This window comes from Choristoneura fumiferana, chromosome 25, assembly GCF_025370935.1.
Source record: "Choristoneura fumiferana chromosome 25, NRCan_CFum_1, whole genome shotgun sequence".
Classification (NCBI taxonomy): Eukaryota; Metazoa; Arthropoda; class Insecta; order Lepidoptera; family Tortricidae; genus Choristoneura; species Choristoneura fumiferana.
Genome location: NC_133496.1, coordinates 3,960,122 through 3,981,915, shown reverse-complemented (window position 1 = coordinate 3,981,915; position 21,794 = coordinate 3,960,122). Strand labels below are relative to the sequence as shown.

The 21,794-nt window shown below is 40.3% G+C and overlaps 1 protein-coding gene across 1 annotated transcript in view; it reads right to left on the bottom strand.

The window, feature by feature from the left end:
• Positions 1 to 21,257, bottom strand: part of dsd (attractin-like protein dsd) — a gene marked incomplete in the record, with an annotated part of 43,375 nt that extends 22,118 nt beyond the window's left edge. Inside the window, 16 exon segments of the mRNA XM_074107331.1 lie at positions 254 to 364; positions 855 to 967; positions 2,558 to 2,627; positions 3,294 to 3,441; positions 4,965 to 5,072; positions 7,835 to 7,946; positions 8,541 to 8,649; positions 9,615 to 9,764; positions 10,572 to 10,684; positions 11,748 to 11,890; positions 12,998 to 13,141; positions 13,998 to 14,244; positions 14,846 to 14,926; positions 15,441 to 15,607; positions 17,168 to 17,380; positions 20,960 to 21,257. Coding sequence (XP_073963432.1) covers positions 254 to 364; positions 855 to 967; positions 2,558 to 2,627; positions 3,294 to 3,441; positions 4,965 to 5,072; positions 7,835 to 7,946; positions 8,541 to 8,649; positions 9,615 to 9,764; positions 10,572 to 10,684; positions 11,748 to 11,890; positions 12,998 to 13,141; positions 13,998 to 14,244; positions 14,846 to 14,926; positions 15,441 to 15,607; positions 17,168 to 17,380; positions 20,960 to 21,192 — 2,262 coding nt within the window.
• Between the last annotated feature and the right edge of the window lie 537 nt (positions 21,258 to 21,794).

Genomic DNA, 21,794 nt, shown 5'->3' with positions numbered 1-21,794 from the left:
ACTCGTTTAGTTCTGTTGTACAGTAACTAGCACTAATATCTGACACAAAAAAGCGTGCGTTAATATCTGGTACAATTCTATTACTAGGGCCGATAGAATGTGTCAGATATTTCCTTTCCCCCCCTATATCTCTCTTTTTCTCCCGCTCCCTGTTTTTACCTGACTACGGCAAAGTCAAAAGGTGATAATTATAACTCTCCGATTGATTGTGCGTGGGTGTATGAGTGTTGTGTTCGTGTGTGTGTGTACGTACGTGCGCGTGATGGTGCTGGTGGGCGTGGCAGGCTGCGCAGGAGTGGTAGCGGCCACAAGCGTCGCGCGGCAACTCCCCGGAGCCCGCGCATTCTTCCACCAGCAGCGCCATCTTTTAACAATGAGTAGAGTATTTCATGCAACAGTTGTATAACGGCGGTCAAAGAAGGCGAGTGGTGTGAGTTACGATGTGAGCGTAGTGAAAATTGTAAGAAGACGCCACGAGTTTTTTTTTAACTTACTTATACAACGTTGCATACAATAATTCATCTACGACTAAATACTTATTAAATAAAATACAAAATTAGAAGAAAATAGTAATCTAAACTTTTTCATACCTTAGTAAAAAGTTTGGCAAACGTAAATAGAAGGTAAACAACAATAGACGAGTGGGAAACATGAGAAGGAAAAAAAAATCTAAGATAAATTTTGTTTTTCATTGACGTTTACTTGCCAGTGACAGATGTTAAAAATACGTGTTACTTATGTTGGCACCTGTGGATTATGTTCGGAAAGTTTTTGTTCTGTATAAAAACCATATTACCTAGGGCAAATGTCGCAGCTAGTTTATTGTGCCTTGTCAAATGTGGGCACAGACTCACCTTGGGCCAATGCCTGGGGCACAGCTGCGGCTCACTCATACAGGAGCCACACCAGGTGCACCTGGCGGCCGTGCACGCCGCGCAGCTGGTAGCCAGCTGGCACCGACGTGTATCTGAAATGTGTTTGTTAAAAATCACATTTTTAATACAAGCTTTTTTGATGACTGCACATTTTGTTGACTATACTTGCACTTTCATGTAAACTACATTATCGTACCAAATTTCAAGTTGATGCCACTAACCATTGAGGAGTTCCCTCCTGTGGAGACGATTCTGGCTGGACTACCAGGATGACATTACTATAATTGTATTGCCACCAGATTTACATATAAATTATGGCAAATTTCAAGTTAATCCGTCTACTAGAAGTGGTCGTAAATACAAACTGAGACATGGATGCACAGAAAAACCAGAAAAAGAGACCAGCACTGGGAATCGAACCCAGGTCCTCAGCATTCCGTGCTGCGTGCTATAAAATTTTATTTAAAATTCGTTTCTAGATTCCTGTCCAGCAGTGGTGTAGGGGTTATAGCACGCAGCACGGAATGCTGAGGACCTGGGTTCGATTCCCAGTGCTGGTCTCTTTTTCTGGTTTATCTGTGCATCCTTGTCTCAGTTTGTATTTACGATATGGTTTCACGGGCTACCCGTAAAAGTAACAAATTTGGAGTTGAAATAAAAAAAATACAAAAAGACTCCAAAAAATCAATCATACTAGAAGTGAGTCAAATTTAATACATACATACATTGCAAGTTAAATAAAAGCTTGTGAAAACAAACCCTTTATTGCCGTAAACCGGTTATTACTTGCTTATAGGTAGTGCCACGCCATGAGAGTTGAAGTGAATGATTACACACAGCTACAAAAAGAACTGATAGCACAAAAGGAGAAGAATGAAATGAATGGGTCAATGTCATGTTGTAGCTGTGTGTGTAATCATTCACTTCAACTCTCGTGTCACTAGATATACCTCTACTGTACTAGTATACTATACTGTATTTATAAAAAAACCTGGCGAGTCGGACTCGCGCACCGAAGGTTCCGTACAAAAAAACCGGTCAAGAGCGTGTCGGACACGCCCGAAATAGGGTTCCGTAGCCATTAAGAAAAAATTAAGTAATATTTTTCTGAGGATTTCGTATTTTATACGGAATCTTCCAAGTTTAGGTATATTTTATACCTTAGGCTGCTATATTTACTCATAAACTAATAATTCTCAAGAAAACTTAGCGTTATAGTTTTCCTTGAAAGTTTGATATACTTACTACCATCCTGAATTTTTTAAAATTTTTCAACCTCGATTTTAATGAAAATTTGCACTTTAAAGTTGAATATTTCGCAAACAAACGAATCGAAAATCCTCTTTGCAAACCCGTAATGGTTTTAAAGCTATCCAACGATAGCCAACACTATAGGGTTGGACGAGAAAAAAAATCACCCCCACTTTAAGTCGATGGGAAGTACCTAAAAAAATTATTTATAACTAACTGTTACCAGCGATTCCGTCCGCGCAGAATTCGTTTATCGCTATCCCGCGGGATCTATCCTATGTCCTCCTCCGGGACCTAAACTATCTGTATACCGAATATCATCTGAATCGGTTCAGTGGTTTAGACGTGATAAAGTAACAAACAAACAAACAGACTTACAAACTTTGTCATTTATAATATTAGTGAGTTTTTTTTATCTGGGTAAAGCTTACCTGTGACAGGCTCACTGGCGCAGGCCTTCGCCGTGCCGTCAAACGACTGATTCCACCCCGCTATTTCAAGCTGCAACAATAGTAATTTGTTATGCAAGGATGGAAAGTTAGTGTTTGGCGCGAGTGCTTATATTGAAACCTGAGCGACGTCGAGGGTTTCAAGGCACGAGATGCTAAAAAACTTTACAGCCGAGCGAAACACAATTTTCAGTTCACTACAGCGAGAAAAGCAGTAGAAGGAATTTTAATTTTAGGATAGAACCTTCTTAAGGCAATAAGGGGTGTCTAAAAAAACATACTTTTGAGTTGTTTATACTATCGTGTAGCTTAAGACATGCTGCAGCAGATGGGTCAACTTTTAAGTGTAGCTTGTTGCCATGGTAGCATCTCCTGAGTTACTAATTAAAAGTATCATTTTATGGGGTACAAATCAACTAAAAGTTAACAGTCGTGAAAGTTGAAGGCATTTCCTTCATGGCTCATCTCCTAAGCATGCTACTAGCAAAAAAAATTCTAACAAAGTGTATCAATGATCTCTCCTGCCAGAGTTACGGGACAGAATAATAACACTAAAAAGTTAATTAATCCAAATAACTCAAAGCTATATTTCAAAAAAATAATTGAAATAATAATTATATTACGGCATTTAAGATACTCTAAAAATACAGTTTCGTGCTAGTGCTGCACTCTGTTGGCAGAAAATTGCAGTAATATTCGCTATTGATAGTGTACTGACCGGCACGCAGGCACGCTCCCTTGCGCGCCAGGCGCACGCCACGCATGCGCGCGCCGCGCTCGCCACACACGACGCCTCGTCACCGTGCGACGAGCAAGGCGCGCCCGCTTGGAACACCAGCGCGTCCGACCGGAGCCTACCGTCGAAACTGAAAAAAAAAAGCTTTTCTTAAAAATTTCATTTTTAATACAAGATTTTCAGCAGACTGTACTTTCTGTTTACTGTACTTGCATTGTCATCTAAACTGCATATCCGGACCAAATTTCAAGTCGGTACTATTAACGGTTAAGGAGTTCCCTCCTGCTGAGACGATCCTGGCAGGACCACAAGATGTCACTACCAGATTATTGTATCGTCACCAAATTTACGTAAGTGTGCCTAATTTCAAGTCAATCGGACCACTGAAAGTGGGTCAAATTTTGCTTCTAAGATTTAACCGAAATAACCAAGTAAATAAACAAACAGGGCAAGTTAAATAAAAGCTTGTAAAAACAAGGTAAATAAAACAAAATACTACAAGTTACGTAAAATGTTTCATTAAAAATCACCATCATCATTTGAGACGTCCACTGTTGGGCATACAGTTGAGGAAACTAAATGACGTACCAGGGCTGGACGTTCCTTTTCATAATCAATTTCGCTATGATTTCTTTGGCAAATGTATGGGATGTCAACATGACATTAGTAGTACAAAGTCTCCACCTGGTACGTGATTCGTTCCCTCGACTGTATGTACATATGTACATTTTATTCCATACAACAATGCACGCGCGTAGGTACTTTACGCTAACATTTATTTATGTCATTCAAATTACACACACACACTATTATTATCATTATACATATAGTATTATTATTTTAGAGTACAATTGAACAGCTTGAATGCACCTACCACATTCGCGGTCTTTTATTCCACAGCACTCGTCCTCAAAAACTTTGCATTTACATTTTTTTGCATTTGCATACTTTTTTTTGTAATTCCATTTTCTTTGGCAGTTTCCACTCGAATGTACCTACTCCATGTCCATGACTGCTAAATGCTAACTACACCATTATATATATATATATATATACCAATAAAACGAGATAGAGCAGGATGGCGCTCTACAACACCATTTTGACACGTTTCTCCCTAACAACGCATTATTTCTCTGGAATTTTAAAGCAATTCGATTCTTTGACCTTGGGAATCGCGAAAAACTTGAGAAACTATGAAATTGGGTGTGTTAATTTTGTAAATTAAGCAAAATAAAATCACAAGTTCGAATTTCAAGCCAAAAACGAGCGATCTATTATCCATGCCAGTGTTGCCATTCAGGGAAAAAGAAATCTATTCGTTATCCTGCATTGCAGTCTGTTACCCATTCATTGCCGCGCGCCAGATTACGCTGGGCCTGGGCTTAAAGTCATTCAGAAATTTGGTATGTAGATAGCTGGATGTCTGAAATAACACATATGCTACTTTTATTCCAATATTCCCACGGGATAGTTTTTCTTAACACAACACCTCAATGAAGATTACGATATAAATTTAGGTATTTCCCACAGGATTTTTTTAACTAATTCAATTGTAACAACTAGATCGAATAGTTTAGGCGTGCGAAGCCGCGGGTAAACTCTAGTAAAAAAAAAAAAAACAATTTCCACGTAGTTTGACTCGTTCAGACTTACCCCCCATAAATAATGGCGGTGGGTTTGGACTGCAGCGGCAATATGGCGGCGGCGGCGGCGGCGCGCGCGGCGCCCGGCGGCGTCGGGATGGTTCGCCACGTCGCACACCTGACAGACAAACATACAATCGAAACAGACATTCATGCGTATTCTGTTCATGACATTTATTAGATACTTTATTATGTTAATATAAGGTATATTAGGTACAGTCACGTCTAAAAGTATGTATACACAAAAAAATTTGAAAAATATGTAGCCACACATTTTCATCATAAATATGTATTATTACTGACAAACAAAATTGTATTCATTAAACTGTTTCAGTATTATGTAATCACAAAATGCTTCAGAAAGTTGCATACTTAAATAAATTCCATTTAAATGTATCCACCTCGTAGGCAAAAATAAGTATACATGAATGGGTTCCATATACATATAACCACACCAATTTGGCAAATATTTGTATACGCCGTTTGATTCATAAATATGTATCCAGACTGCAACAACAAACCTTGTCTGACTGGCATAGAATCGTAAGTTGTATATTTAACTGATTTGACAATTCACGAAAACAGTGCGGACTTGTCACTGCATACGTCTATCTCACGATTATTCTATGACGCACTTGACAGTCCTTAGATTGAATTGACTTGTAAATATTGAGTATTTCAGTTTAGGGTCATTCTCAGAAAGGTGCACTAAGCATTTTTTTGTTTTTATTTTAATTATATTGTTAATTGTTAGTGGTAGAGCCGCACTTGTCCACACTTCTAACACTTCACATTAAAGTGAATAGATAAAGATGTATAGACTAAAGATAGAAAACACTACCTGTTTGTAACTTCAGATAGGTTATATATTATAAAAGAAAGTCACTGGCTTCATGGAAGAACTTCATTTTAAAATCAATTACTTACATATACTTATACTGTCAAGTGCAAGATCGCCATTCTGTCATCGTCATTCAGAAGCTGTCTTCTATAATTAAAATTACAATGATTAAAGATTGCAAATTATAGATGCTTCAGTGGATCTGTCCTCAGTGGATGACCCGAACAACTTGATCGCTTTGGCTTAGTCGATATTAATGACCACTCTGGACGTTTCCAAGTATTTGGTGATCTTGATGGTGTATTAAAAATTAAATATATCCATACCAAATTTCATCCAGCTCACTCCAGTCAGTTCATCCCCCATTTTCTCCCCTTAAGGGTTGCTTTTGGAGATAAAAACTAAGTACCCTATGTTCAGCCCCTTGACAGTCGAAACCAGTCGGTTTCGACGTGATACCGGAACAGACAGAGTTACTTTCAATTCATCACTCATAGTATAAACAAAGTCGCTTTTTTGTCTGTACGCTTAGATTTTTCAAACTACGCAACGGATTTTGATGCGGTTTTCACAAATAAATAGTGTGATTCACGGTGTCTATGTATACCGTAACCGGAACGGGTCACCAGTATATAATATTATTTTAATGGAGTATGGATTCGTAGTATGTATGTCCCTGCCCGCATGCAGGTTACGAAAGAGACAGACATGTAATCTTAACAAAACAGTAATTCTTCAAAACGAATCAAAATATCAAATCGTGTTTACATATTTATGAATCAAACGGCGTATACAAATATTTGCCAAATTGGTGTGGTTATATGTATATGGAACCCATTCATGTATACTTATTTTTGCCTACGAGGTGGATACATTTAAATGGAATTTATTTAAGTATGCAACTTTCTGAAGCATTTTGTGATTACATAATACTGAAAAAGTTTAATGAATACAATTTTTTGGTGTCAGTAATAGATAAATATTTTTGATACAATGTATGACTATATATTATTGCAACCTTGTTTTTGTATACATATTTTTAGACGTGACTGTACAATAAAATTAAATAAGTTAAAACTATAATAAATCTAAAAATGGACCCTGCGGCATGGTACCGAAGATGCTGGCAGCATTTCCCCGTTGGATTAAGACTGATGCGTTGAGCGAGGAACCTGCCAGCTCTTCGGTCTCCTGTGGTATGTCCGAGTCTCTTTGATAGATCTTTGAAGAGACTCAGAGCGCCAGGGCCCCACGGACCAAGGGTCTCGACGCCGAAAGGTACAAAACTATATTCGGCACCGAGACCACTGTATTTTCCTGCTTTGGCAGTTTCTGCCATTTCTGCTGCTGCTGCTGCCCTTATTGATGTTCGGTGGAGATGTGACGGGGCCAGTGTGTCAACACAAGTTGCATCCCACACTAGCACACGTCCCATACTCCACAAAATCAGAGACATCCCGTCCGGCCTCTTGCCGTCATTTCTAGATATGCCTGTCGGCTCTAAAATAGCAGGCACATTGACCGTAGCAAGAGACCGGCGGATAATATCATTAAAGCTTAAATAGTTAATATAATTACAGTGACGTTAATTTAACCCCCCCCACAATAAGAGGGCTGTTATAGTTTGATGCCAATTTCGGTTTGTCTGGAGAACTATGCCGATTTCGATGCGATTGTTTTTTGCGTGAAAGCGAGTTTAGCTGCGGTAGTTTTAGCTATGTGTCATTAAAATTGGTTCAGTAGTTTCTGAGGAATTAACCCTTAATAAGGTAGAGGCGATTTAGCGACCACATGCATTGTTTTGGAAATTCAACCTTATTGTTTTAGTAATAAGTTACAATATTCATTGTAATTACTGAAAATACTACTAGCTTTAATATCCTTCGCCAGGTATGTATTCGATAGCTGCTTTTGATTCTGTGGTAGTATGCTCCAATAAACGGGGTCTTATTAGGGGTTAAACTATGAAATCACAATGTCATGTTATCCCTATATCTAATAATGTTGGTTGAAATCTTGTTACTGTTTATATTACATACCTTATGTCATAGAGTAGAGCGCCGGCGGAGTAACATTGTGAGCCTGCCGGGTTGGTCACGGCTGCCGCAGCGCTGTCGTTATGGGCGTTGCCGCCAAACACCAGCATAATGCCTACGGCAAAACAATAGTTATTGTAACATTAAAATCAAAGACAAGTTACGAGCATCTTTATTAAAAGGCTTTGACGAGTATTCATGATATCTCAGCTCAGCACCTCAAACAGGCAAGTTTTGCTATTTAAAAAATGTAAGCAAAATGCGATTTTGCTGACTTATTTTAACTTCTGTTTGTTTTGCAAATAACATGGTTTTTTTTTGCCTTTAATATGTTTTCGCTGCCGAGGTGGAGTAATAAGTATCACACGAGATCAAAGTTTGCCTTTGCATCTCGTACCTTTGAATTACTCGCTGCGCTCAGGATTTTAACTTAGAAGCACTCGCTTCACTCGTGATCCAATTATTAGAATCCTTCGCTCACTCGACATTCCAAATCAACACTCGCAGAAAAAAAAAACAAAAAAACAGCGAGCGAGTTGTACGGCTGGTTTATAGAAACAGAAACGCGCAGTCAACGCGCTTCGACGCTGCGTTCAAAAACGCGGTGTGCAGACTCTAAAGTCGAAGTATCTGTCACATACAGTCTGCTGTACGTATACCATCTGTCATATGCGTTGGGTAACCGACAATTAAACTAAAAATGACTAACCTGGCGATAGTATAGCAGCTGTGTGCAAGTATCTAGGGGTGGGGGCGGACGGCAGCGGCCTAAATAACCTGCGTCGGTAGTCGTACTCATACAGCGCCGCCGACGGGGCCTGTGGACAGAAACACACGATTGCCTTGTATTCAGCCGCGACTTTAAATAAAATGTCAAAATTATAAATAATTCAAAGGTATTTAATGACACTCGTAATTTAGATTACAATATAGATAGTTACTGTTATAAATGCAAGCGATACACGCAACTTTAAGATATTTTGCATATTTTTCTGACAAAACATGTTGCACTATAAATTATATGTAAACCATCTTCTTTATACATTTTTTTTTAAATAAATGACTGATTATTGATATAACGGGTGATAACAAAAAATTAGAACGTATTCACCAAGCTTTCAGAAAAAAACTACTGGCCTAAGGAAAAAAGTTTGTTTATGGTGTAATTGCAACCCCATTGAGAACCATGTTTCATTTTTTATTTCACGTTCTATTATTTGTAAAAATGGCGTCGAAACAAGAAGCTTTGAGAAAACTTGTTGTAAATATCTATACTTCAAATTTAAACTTGGGAGAAAAAGTACACAGTGGACCATTTTAGTAAAGAAAATGAACTAGTTTCTACTATTTACAGAATTCTGGCATCCTTGGCTGTAGCTCGTAAAAGTGGGCGTTCGCCCAGCCAAGAAAATGACCAAGAGGGAGTTGCAAGTGCTTCATAGCACTTTTGACAATAAGGGGCTGTTTCACCATCCATTGATTAGTGTTAACTGACGGTTAAATGTGATGCCGTCTCCGTCTATTCGAACAAAACAAATAGAGACGGCATCACATTTAACCGTCAGTTAACACTAATCAATGGATGGTGGAACAGCCCCTAATAATTCGATGAGCCGACGTGATGCCACGAATAAATTTAAATGTTCTCAACCGTACATTTCCTCACCGTAAAGCTCATGGTAAATTTCAAATGTAATTTCGCACATGAATTTAGAAAAAGTCAGAGGTGCGATCCGGGGTTTGAACCCACGATACTCAGCCTGAGAGGCCATAGGTAACTGACCTGAGTGGCCTCGCTTTGTGACACGAGTCCCCCGTGCACCAGCACGCGGTCGGAGAGTGGGTCCCACACGGCCGTGTGGCCGAAGCCGCCGCGCGCCGGCCAGCCCACCGTTGGGACTGCCACCCACACACCCTCTTCTATGTGGTACTCCTAAAATAAACAGTGGTTTTAGAAGGAGCAGTGGACATATTGTTTATAATTGCTCGAATTATTATGGCGAAAAATTTTCACAGCGGACCTAAATTTTTCCCACTACATACAAAATTACCTATTTCTGAATAGATTTGAGGGCCAGATTTTTTGACGCTCAGTATTATTATAAATAACTTAGCCAACTTAAAAAAGTTGAAAGACCCCAACATTGTCATTCTGAAGATCAATATCCCATATAAGGCTGAAACGATTCTAATGAAACATAGCTAAGAACCACAGCATGGAAACTCGTTTCACGTAAAAAAGCATTGAAATCGGTCCATCCGTTTGAGAGCTTCAATGCCACAGACAGACATGTTGTCGAACTTATAAAACCCCTCTTTTTGCGAGAGGGGTTAACCCTTTTCCAAGCATATTAGGTACATACATATCATCATCATCTCAGCCGTAGGACGTCCACTGCTGGACATAGACCTCCTCCATAGACCTCCAGTTGCTTCGGTTGACAGCCCGCGGCTTTAACCAGGTCATCCGTCCATCATTGCCCTGCCCATTGCCTCTTCAACGAGCTAATTCGCTTGGCTATGTCGGTGAAGGTTCATCTAAGTATCTCCTCATTTCCGATTCATACAGCGACCAGGTAAGCACAAAGAGGTACATATAGCGACCACATTAATGTACCTAAATATTCGACCTCACTGAATTTACAATATGGTACAAAATCAATTGAAGTCGTTAAACCTTTTATGTGTTGTAAAATTTTGTTTTGTGGTTAAACAAACCATAAAATGTTATAATAAATACCTGTACTAAATGCAGATATCCATAATGCGGCGAGTGGCCGAAGAACACGAGCATAACAGACTTGTCGTTGTAGCGAACCGTCACTGCCGTGTGCCCCGAAACTGCCAGGCCCCCTGAATAATACATATTGGAATGAATTTCAATACAATATCGTTTACATCATCGAGAATAAATATTTCATCATCATCATCATCATCATGTCAGCCGAAAGACGTCCACTGCTGGACATAGGCCTCTCCACTCAGACCGGTCTTGTGCTTTTCGCATCCACCGCGATCCCGCGATCTTAACCAGGTCGTCGCTCCATCTTGTTGGAGGCCTACCGACAGCTCGTCTCCCAGTCCGCGGACGCTATTCGAGAACCTTTTGACCCCATCGGCCATCAGTCCTGCGAGCAATGTGCCCCGCCCATTGCCACTTCAGTTTCGCAATTCTTCGGGCTATGTCGGTAACCTTAGTTCTACTGCAGATATCATCATTTCTGATTCAATCCCGCAGAGAAACCCCCGCAGAGAATAAATATTTGATACATTTATATTTATTTATACTGTTTGATTAACCGAAGCTCAAAGGTCCAGGCTCAAGGTTTGCCAACGAGCAATGCAGAGTGGAGTGCGGTCCAAAACCGTATAACCGATATGGGTGTCAAGATCGCTAAGCTGCAGTGGGACTGGGCTGGACATGTCTGCCGCACGCACCCGGACTGATGGCACAGAATATATAGTACTAACGTACAGAATGGCCACGCTCCGCCCCGCACCGGTTCGAGTTACCCCACCCCTCAAGCGCAGATTGCAGGAAAACCGCAGGAAAGCAGTCCGGTGCGCGACGCGATGTATGTCGGCCGCACGGCACTAAGTTCGGGAGCAATAATTTTGCGAAATGGTAACGGTAACCTCCCTACTTCCTTTTATAAATAAATAATGATTTCTGAAATTATCGCGATTAATACATGAAATAACTACCTACCGAATCATTCGTTTGAGTTTGTAGTCGTATATCTATTGTAATTGAAAATAATAGGTTTCAATAAATAGGTAAGATTAACGATTACATTTATTTTCGCGGGTTGGTTCCCGCAGACAGTCGGCACCCACTTCGACCTTAGAGGCCGACCAGGCCGCCCCTGGGATTTGAACATCTGCTGCAGACTGTACATCTCTAAACCTTACTTACCGCAGTGTTTGAGGGGCGCGGGTTTGTTCCCGCAGCCAGACGGCGTGGCGTTGATCCACTGCGGGTGCTGGGCCGCTAAGTTCAGACGCCATATTTCGTTGGTCACCTCGCCGGCTCTGCCTTCGAGGCCGGCCAGGCCGCCCCTGGGATTTGAAAGATTATTCGTCAGGTTAAGGGTCTGTTTCACCACTCATTGATAAATTTTATTTGACAGATAAATGGCATACCGTCTCTGTTTATTCGGACCAAGCAAACAGAGACGGCGTCACAGATATCTGTCACATAAAACAAATCAAAGCATAGTGAAACAGGGGGCAAATTTCAATTTAAAAAAGCCGTGGTGGCTTAGTGGTTTGACCTATGGCCTCTCAAGCACAGGGCGTGGGTTCAATCCCCGGCTCGCACTTGAGTTTTTCGAAATTCATATGCGAAATTACTTTTGAAAATTACCACTAGCTTTACGGTGGAAAACATCGTGAGGACATCTGAAGTTCCCAAACCGCACTGGGCCCGCGCAGGAACTACGGCCCAAGCCCTCTCATTCTGAGAGGAGGCCTGTGCCCAGCAGGGGGACGTATATAGGCCGGGATGAAGGATGATGAAATTTTATTCTGGCTTTCTAATGGATGGGAACTTTAACCCATAACACCTGCTGATTAATGTTGTACTGGGTTACATTAATGCTGGGTCAGTCAATCACTTTAAAAATTAACAACATTAAAGAAGAAAAAAGCAAAAAAACATTTCTTCGTGACAACATAGAAAAACTGCTTATATCACGCAACGGTCCAAAATCAGCAAACTGCCGGTCTTGCGAACGTCGTATTATTTTTAAATACAATCAATTTTCAAATATAATGTTACGTGCACATTAATTAAAACAATGTTAGTACTCTTTTCATTGAGCGATCACATAAACATGTTTATTTATTAATTTATTTGAATCGGTACACTTACATGGAAACAATTTTAGTGTCTACAATACAATTACAATGATTTACAATGAAATTTATCAACAGGTTTAGTAACACTGTAAGTAATCATAAAAATTGAGTACTACCAATAAAGATTTATGATACGACAAAAAAAAAACTAGGAAATACAAAATAAATAAATTCACTAAGAACAAGTGGCGACCTTAGTTGTGTATTGTTATTATAACTGTATTGTAATTGTATTCTAACAACGCTGCGTTTCTTGGGATGGTTTCTTGGTTGCCTTTCGGTTTCTAGAGAGGCAAACAAACTCACCCCCTCTCAGGCTCGTCGGACGCGACGACCCCGCCGTACACGATGATCTCGTCCTCGTGTAACACCGCGGAGTGAGCGAAGCGAGCCGCCGGCGCGTCACCATGGTTCGCCATCGGCTCCCAGATGTTGTCCGCTACTTTATATCTGTATGTGAAAATGTACAGTCGGAGTAGAAAAAGGTTCGTCACGCTAAGATCTATTTTCCTTTGCTCAGTATGACATTGCTTTACCGATTGAATAGGACATACTGCGTCAACCTGTCAACCTGCTAAACATAATCGGGTGACCATAGCAACCCTACAACTGCACCTTGGCACTGACAAACACTGACAACGGTGAAAGCAACGGTGAAGCGCGGCAAAATTCGGGAATGGCTTCATTGGCGTTCTGGCTCAATCGTAAAGTATAGCCAAAATTAAAAAAAAAAAGTCGGTCAATGTCAGTAGCCACATTTGTTTACACGATTGATTTTTTCCATTGAATAGTATTATACATCTTCATTATTTTTTGACAAATGAAGACGTATTTACGTGTCGAATATTTTCTAATTTTTTTTTATACGATAATGGATGGCAAACGCGTAAGTGGGTCTCCTGGTGGTAAAAGATCACCACCGCCCATAAACATCTGCAACACCAGGGGTATTGCAGACGCGTTGCCAACCTAGAAGCTAAAGATGGGATACCTCAAGTACCAGTAATTTCACCGGCTGTCCTACTCTCCACGCCGAAACACAACAGTGCAAGCACTGCTGCTTCACGGCAGGATTAGCGAGCAAGATGGTGGTAGCAATCCGGGCGGACCTTGCACAGTCTTACCACCTCCTCCTCTAATTAGAATTTTTTAGGACATTAGCCCATTAGCAAAGCAGACCACATCACTCTTAGGCGAACAACGACATCTCAAAGCATGCAGCCAACCGCTTGATGCAAGTGGTAAGTTGTCTTTCACTGTGGGTTTGTTCAACAGTAAACATCTCAGCTAAAGATAATGAACTAACCTGTACATGAAATCCGCGGGCGCGAAGCTCTCCCCCCCGACTCTGATCAGCTCGCCCCCCCTCGCGAGCAGCGCGTGCCCGGCGGCGGGGGGCGCGCCCCCCTCCCCGCCCTCCCCGGGCTCCCGCCACCGCCACAGCCAGCCGGCGGCGCTGGCGTCGCGGGCGCAGTCCTCGCCCGTCCGCGACGGGTTGCACACGCAACCAGTGCTGGTGCAAGTGCCGCCGCCGTATGCGGAGTTGCAGTCGTCTGGAATGAATGGGTTTGTATTAATAGGCGGAATTTTTGTGGCAAAAGTAAATAGTACATTACCGCAGAGACCGCGAGGATATGGGAATAGGGGATTGCCGGCCGAGTAGTAATAGATGGCAGAGTGTTAACGAGTCCATCTAGAGATACGAAGCCGACAATCCCTGTTCGCGGACGAGGCTTGTATAGTGCTTTTCTCAAATAAATCCAAGGAAATAATACCATGTCACTTGATGATGAACTCATATTGGAAACAATAACACTTATTTGAATAAAAAAAAAAGTCTAGACACGAATTTCTCCTATGCACACATATCTCAGGAAGGAAGCGTTCATGTGTTGTGCAGCGGTGATGTGCAGATTGCTATAATAGGAAGCGACAGCGAATACGACATCGTTGTTCAAGACGTGTTGCGTATTCCGAATATAACCACAAACTTGTTATCAGTAAGTCAGTTGATTAACAAGGGTAACAGGACTTCAATGATGAAAGTTGTAAGATACACCATTTGTCGTTTGTCGCATCTAAAAAGGACGCCAAAGGCATGACTCGTCCGGGGCGCCTAGATGGTTCCGTTTCCGATTACTGGTTATAATGTACCTGGACAGAGCGGCTGGTCGCAGGCAACGCCAGTCCACCCCGGCTCGCACCGACAGGTGCCTTCGTCACATTCACCATGGGCTGCAAAAGAAATAAAAATTAGTGCACTTACAAAAGTACCTACACTAATTAGACTTAGGTGAGGACTGAAAACCAGCAGCTCTGCTGAGTCCTTTACCTCTTAACAAATTATGTTTTATCTGTTTCTTTCATTGTATTTTGTTATGATATGATATATTTTTGGCTTTGTGAATAAATTAAAACATTCTTTTTGTTTTTATTATTTATTTAAAAACTAAAACTTAATTAAAAAATCCCATCAATATCATAAACGCAAAAGTTTGTACGAATGGATCCATGCTTGTTACTCTTTATGTAAATTATTACATAAATTAATTATGTAAATTACATGACAATACAATAATCTGGTAGTGACATCCTGGTAGTCCAGCCAGGATCGTCTCCACAGGACGGAACTCAACGGTTAATGGCATCGACTTGAAGTTTGGGTGACAATGCAAGTACAGTCAGCAAAAAAAGCTCATATTAAAAATGAAATTTTTACCAAAAACTTATAGTGCAAAAAAACACTTACAACTACAATTAGTCCTATGGTCGTCGGAGGGGCAGGAGTACGCAGCGTACGTGACATTGAACCCCTCCATTGCGTACGCGTCGTCAGAGAAGAAGTGGAGCAGGGCGCTGCCAGAGCGGGCGATGACCTGACGCGTCCACCCCGACTCGCCGCGCTCGATCACTCCGCTGGAATATGACGAAAACCTTGGGTTAACACGTTCGGCCCCGGCAACGGTCCTCTAAGCTCTTACGCTATGCCTATGCATATCCCACAGCAGTCACTTCTATGCCAGTGACACGTACGTGTCACAGAGGTAATACATTCCGGTGCCAGTGACACAATGTGTGTGACTTTTTAGTTCTTACTCCTATGCCAGTGACACGCATGTCGTGTCAAAATAATTCGTACACTCTTCCAATACCCTAAGATTAAAAAAAAAAGTAATTGTCTTTGTGGTCTTTGTGCCGTCCATAACATATGTTATTTGTTTTAGGCCGAAATACGCGATGATTCGCGCTGTCATCGTTCATCCACCATTACCTCTCATATTTCGTTTTAGATTTTTTTACCGTACAACGGCAAAACCTACTAGACACTGGCAAAATTGTCCTCCAATGGACAGAGCCATATTTTACTAAAAACCATCAACCTTGTTTTAGGATCAAAATTTCATAAACCGAACATTCTCCTCACGTGTGTAATGTCTCTACGCCGACACTGGCAAAATAGTCTTGCTATCACGGCAAGAGTGAAAGCCATTAAAAAAAAAAGGCTGGCATAGCGTAAGGGCTTAGCGGAACGTTGCCGGAGCCGAATGCGATCTACTAAGCTCTTACGCTAGTAGCGCATATCCCACAGCAGTCACAAATACATGTCACTGGCATAGGAGTAAGAACTAAAAAGTCACACACGTTGCGACAAGTCGACAACATATGAGTCCATGTAGCTCATCATCATTTATTGAACCAGACGTTACTTTGCGGAGGTATCAATGAACTTAAACAATTACTTTGCTCACCCGCGACCTTATAATAGCTACTTTTAGGCAAGAAATGTGTGATCATGAAATGGCTATGTCAGTGACACTTGTTCTTCTACGTACTTCCTTATTTCTGAGTCGAACCCGTAGATTAAACAAACCCCGAGCATAGCCTTTCATTAGCTTGATGAGCAACTCTGAGCCTATTTATAAGGCCTCAAAGGATGTGTTTCCACCAGAGATGTGCGAGGATGCGTTGCGAGAAATGTGTGTAAATGAAGCGATTCTATTGGTACATGACCGACACATTCCTCACATATCTCTGATGGAAACGCAGCCTTATGGTATGAAAGTCCATATGAGGTCCAACTTAAACTTTATAAAGTTTTGATCATGAAACTACCGTTAAACTCACTCATATTAAATGAAAGTTTAACCGCGTCCTAAATCGAGTTTAGCTCGCCTATTTCGGGCTAATTCGTAGCCCTTCTTCTAGGAGCAACGCGACTCGGCGGCTGCTGCAACACGCGCACTGCGCGCCACTGCTCATCGCGTTCGTTGCTCCTAGAGGAAGGGCTGTGAAATACCTGAAGCATGTCGAGCTTTATCCTCCTAACACCCAAGTCAAATTTTGATTTATGAACATCAAACTTTATGTCATTTATGATAGTTAAATTTAAAATTACAATAAGTCCTGTATAAAGGACTCTGGGCCTTAGGAGGCTATAAGGTTGTAGACAATGAGCTGACGAGGAATAAAAGTTACCTGAAAACAGCTAACAGCTTCTCAGCTCGCACGCTGTCCCCGTCATAAACATACAGGTGGTCCCACCCGCACTCCGTGGCGAAGGACTCGAGCCTCACACGGAGTGCTGGCGGGGACGGCCCCAGCCAGGGCGGCGATATCAGCCATGTGCACTGGGTGCTCACGCTGTAGTTGCCCGGGCCATCTGTTATGATGCCGGTTGGCTCTGTTAGTCTGAAACAGATAGCATGATACATTAAAAACTTATCATCATTCATCGTTCGTCATTGTTGAGACGGAGCTTAAAATGCCAAAAACATCTGTTATGAGGGCAGGTTGTTTGTGTTATATTTGAAACAGATATCATGATACGTTTCAGTATAAACTTGAAAACTCACTAAACATTATCGTTCGTCATTGTGGAAAACGGTAGCCCTATAAAATATGCCAGTAAACACTTTTTCCAAGGTTGACTCGTATGAACTGAGGCCGTATTGTCTAATGCGCTGATGTTTGATGGAATTCACTATCTCTTATAACAGGGTTTCTCAAACTTATGGCTCCACATACCCCTGTTAAAGTTTCTAGACGATAGCGAACCCCTACCTTCCAAAGAAAGTAATAAAATTGACTGTTGGAGAAAGTAAGGTTATTTTTATTTCAATTACCATCAATATAAATATTATTTATTTCAATAAAAGGTAACAAATATAGGTAAGAATCATCTGGCCAACTGAAACAAACTTAAAATAACAAACAAACCAAAACTTCTGAACAAATTTGGAGAAATATCTAACATTTGTAGTCTAGGCCACTTTTTTGGAGTCACGTAAACCTTGTCGCGAACCCCCTACCATCGAATAGCGAACCCCTAGGGGTTCGCGTACCCCACTTTGAGTAACCCTGTCTTATAAGAATAAATAATAAAACTATCTCTTTCAATCCTGTTCTTATACCTTGTGACAGAAAAGAGTGGTCAAAATGAATGTGATTCAGAATGCGTTAGAGTAGACAATGAGGCCTCTGTTGTACGTAGCAGTGCTGAGGATTGATATGGGACTTAAGTCATTTTTCGAATATGGAATGTCTATTGATCTATACGGACATGTTACTACTACATACAATATGTCATCTTAAGTTTTTTTTTATTTTACCTATAGAACTGTTGATCCTGGCTCCTTTAAGGGATGATTTAACCTTTGTCCATGTATCTCAAGGGTTGTCAATTGTGTTTGCTAGTCAATAACAGCTCGGCAGATTTGCATGAAATTTGGTACAGATAGTTTAAAACCGCTTGTTTGCGGCAACTAAAATAAGTTCTGAATTTTAGTCTCATCTGTTTTAATAAGCACAAATTCAGCTGATTAAAAAAAAAAAGGTAGCCTTAAATTCGGCGTCTAAGCATAGGAGGGGTTAACACATAGGATATCATTTATCCCAGAAAACAGTAACTGCGGGATGGCTTTAAACAAATTCTTTTCGACCAGAGTTGTAAGTGACACAGCATTTTCAAACGTACATAATAACAAATGAAATTAGGTAGAACTGTAGCAGAAATAATATGTATTCAAGATTCAAAATAACCTGATAGTTAATAATAAACTGAATGTCTTTTCCAACCTCAACATTGGTGGAATCGTCAATAGTATCGATGGAGCTATACATTCAAGAATTGAATTGAATTAGCTTTGAAGAAGTTTGCAATGGCACACAATGCAATGCTGACAAAAAAGATCAAGGAAAAAAATTCAATTGAATTATTGTCCTCCTGCAAACTATAACTGTACATTTTCTTAACTCATTATGAAGGTTTATGTATGTATGCACCAAGCCTTTCTATGGTTTCAAATGCTTCGGATTTCAGCATAACATTTTTATGCAAAACGAGATTGTAGATAGTATGGTCTCATTTACATAAAACAATGACGGAAACAGCTGTTTCATTAACCTAACTAAGGCATCAATGATTCATTCAATGTTAAAAACATTTCATAAATTATTTAAGGTGACGATTACTTTAAAAAAAATTAAAATCAAATTACCAGTTTCTTGTTATACCCCAGGGCTGGTCCAACTTTATAGCCAGGGGGTCTCAAGGTCAACTTCTATGGTCAAGGGGGATCACATGGTCAAATTCCATAATCAGAGGCTATGTCAAGTATTGTGTAGGCAGCAGGGTATGCAGCGCTAGTGCTGGTGGCAGCACAAGCTACAAAGTAATGTATGCAGTTGGTAGGACCTAGTGCAAGTTCCGCCCGGATTGCTACCACCATCTTGCTCGCTAATCCTGCCGTGAAGCAGCAGTGCTTGCACTGTTGTGTTTTGGCGTAGAGAGTAAGACAGCCGGTGAAATTACTGGCACTTGAGGTATCCCGTCCCGTCGGTGGTGATCTCTAACAATCAGAAGACCCACTTGCTTGTTTGCCATCAAGTTGAATAAAAAAAAACTGCCTACCATGAAACACCCAATGCAGGTTAATGATCAGATTGAGTCACATGGTCAAATTTCGGTCATAACTAAACATGATCTTTTTCGGTCATACAAGAAATTTAATGACTTGTTATTTATTATTATCTCCTTTGACTTAGACTCACAGCCCGTGAATGAATGAACTATATATAGATCTCCTTTGCTTAATAAACTGCCCTGGTCCAAAGATGATATAGATGATTAAGAATTTAATATTAAATATAGCCTGACACTATGAAAATGATAAAATTCATAGTTAAAATGTTAATTCTGTAGTGGGTCGCATCGTCATAAGTTTGACCGCTATGTGTGTGTGTGTCTGTCTGTGACACCATAGCTCTTAAATCGATTTGAAAGGCGTTTTTTTTATTTGAAAGCAGGTTTTCTAGCGATGATTCTTAGACATGTTTTATCAAAATCGGTTTAGCCGTTTTTGAGATATTAAACTTTGAAGTGACAATATCAAGGGTTTCCAACTTTTTAAAATACCAGCGCTTTCCAAAAGACTATCATTGCCAAGAAGAATGCCCCAAAAGAAACAATCCAGAGGTAGATTTTTTTTGACATTCATGTTATAGCCTAAATTGAATAAAGATATTTTGACTTTGACTTTGAATCACATCAATAAGTGTCAGGCATAAAATAATTCAGTAAAATGATCAGTTAATAACTCACCTACTAGTACACACAATAATTCCAATTAACATTGAATTTTGTTTATCACCAAAATAAATTTTCATACAAACAATTATAAAGGAAATGATGAGTTGAGGATTATTGAATGACATCTTAAGGCTTTAAGTTAAATGTTTGTCTGTTATGAATGTACGGCAAAAAGATTGATAAATAGTGATATGGTCTAACCCCATTTTAACATTATAAGATACTTAATCCATGTTTTAAGTCTGCATAAGGCATAACCAGCTGCAGAATCCTTGGGAGATTGCACACTTTTGTACTGCACTTGATTATAAGATTGCTAAATTGGATCACACACAGTTATGACATCATTTTAGCCTTACAATAGCCTGTTTCACGTTAAAGTGGCGGCAGGGCAGCTGTGAAGCGAGACCGAACGCTTAGATCAACAATTAATTCAATTCAATTGTTTTCATTGCCTCAGACCTAGGAAAAAAGTTAAATAAATATGCAAGGGTTAATGTCGAGACCCGACGCGACCTTCAGGCGTTTGAAGACGAGAAGCCAAAGAACATAATTGGATAATCCCCCAGTCGCTTTCTATTGTAAATGTACATGTTTGGGGCACCAATGTTAACCAAATGACAACCTAAATGGGTCAGTGAACTGTTCGTCGCTTTGTCGCCAGGGATCCCGCTACTCACTTGACTTTCCCGCCGCAGTACTGGCACTCTGGACCCTGCCAACCCTCCAGGCACAAACATGTTTCGTTCTGGCAGGCACCGTTTAAGCAGCTATGGTCACTACACTTAGCAAGCGCATCATTGCAAAACAATAACACTATGAGAACTGAACACAGGAACGGTGAGAACCACGAGAATTTTCGTCTGTATTTAGATTTGAACAGGAATAAGAACATTTGCAGCGACTCTACCATTTTGATGTAAGCATTTTCAACAAATATTGTTAGCACTGAGTTAGAGCGGTCCCAGTGTCGTGTAGTTTTCGTACGGTACTAGGTGCGGGGTTGTCATGTAGAATTTACAATTACCCCGTTTACGTTCCTGTCATTATTTTGATTACCCTGCCATCACAAGCAGTGACTGATATCAATGTTTGTTGTTTATTTGATCTCTTTAAAAATTTAATCCGCATTCACTTAGTGTACCGCTGAAAGTATAGTACCCTAACATTTCAACACGCTTTTATTCGCTTGGTAGGTACGTATCTATGTAATGTTTCGGAATCTTTGTAGTGTCATCGGTCATTTAATATGAGCATGCAATGTTTCATAATATCAATCCGACCTGTACGTGATTTTCACCTTCAAAACGTCGGATTGATTTGAATCTATGCATGGGCTATAATACGATAATTTGATAAGAACTAAAAAAATCTTTTAACAATAAATCGATCTAAAAAGAGAAGAATAATTCTTAATATAGCCAGAAAATAATAATGAACGAAATATATTACATGCCTAGTATTATTGTGAAAAAAAAACGTGGGGTACTCGATATACGAAAAATAATTATGGCA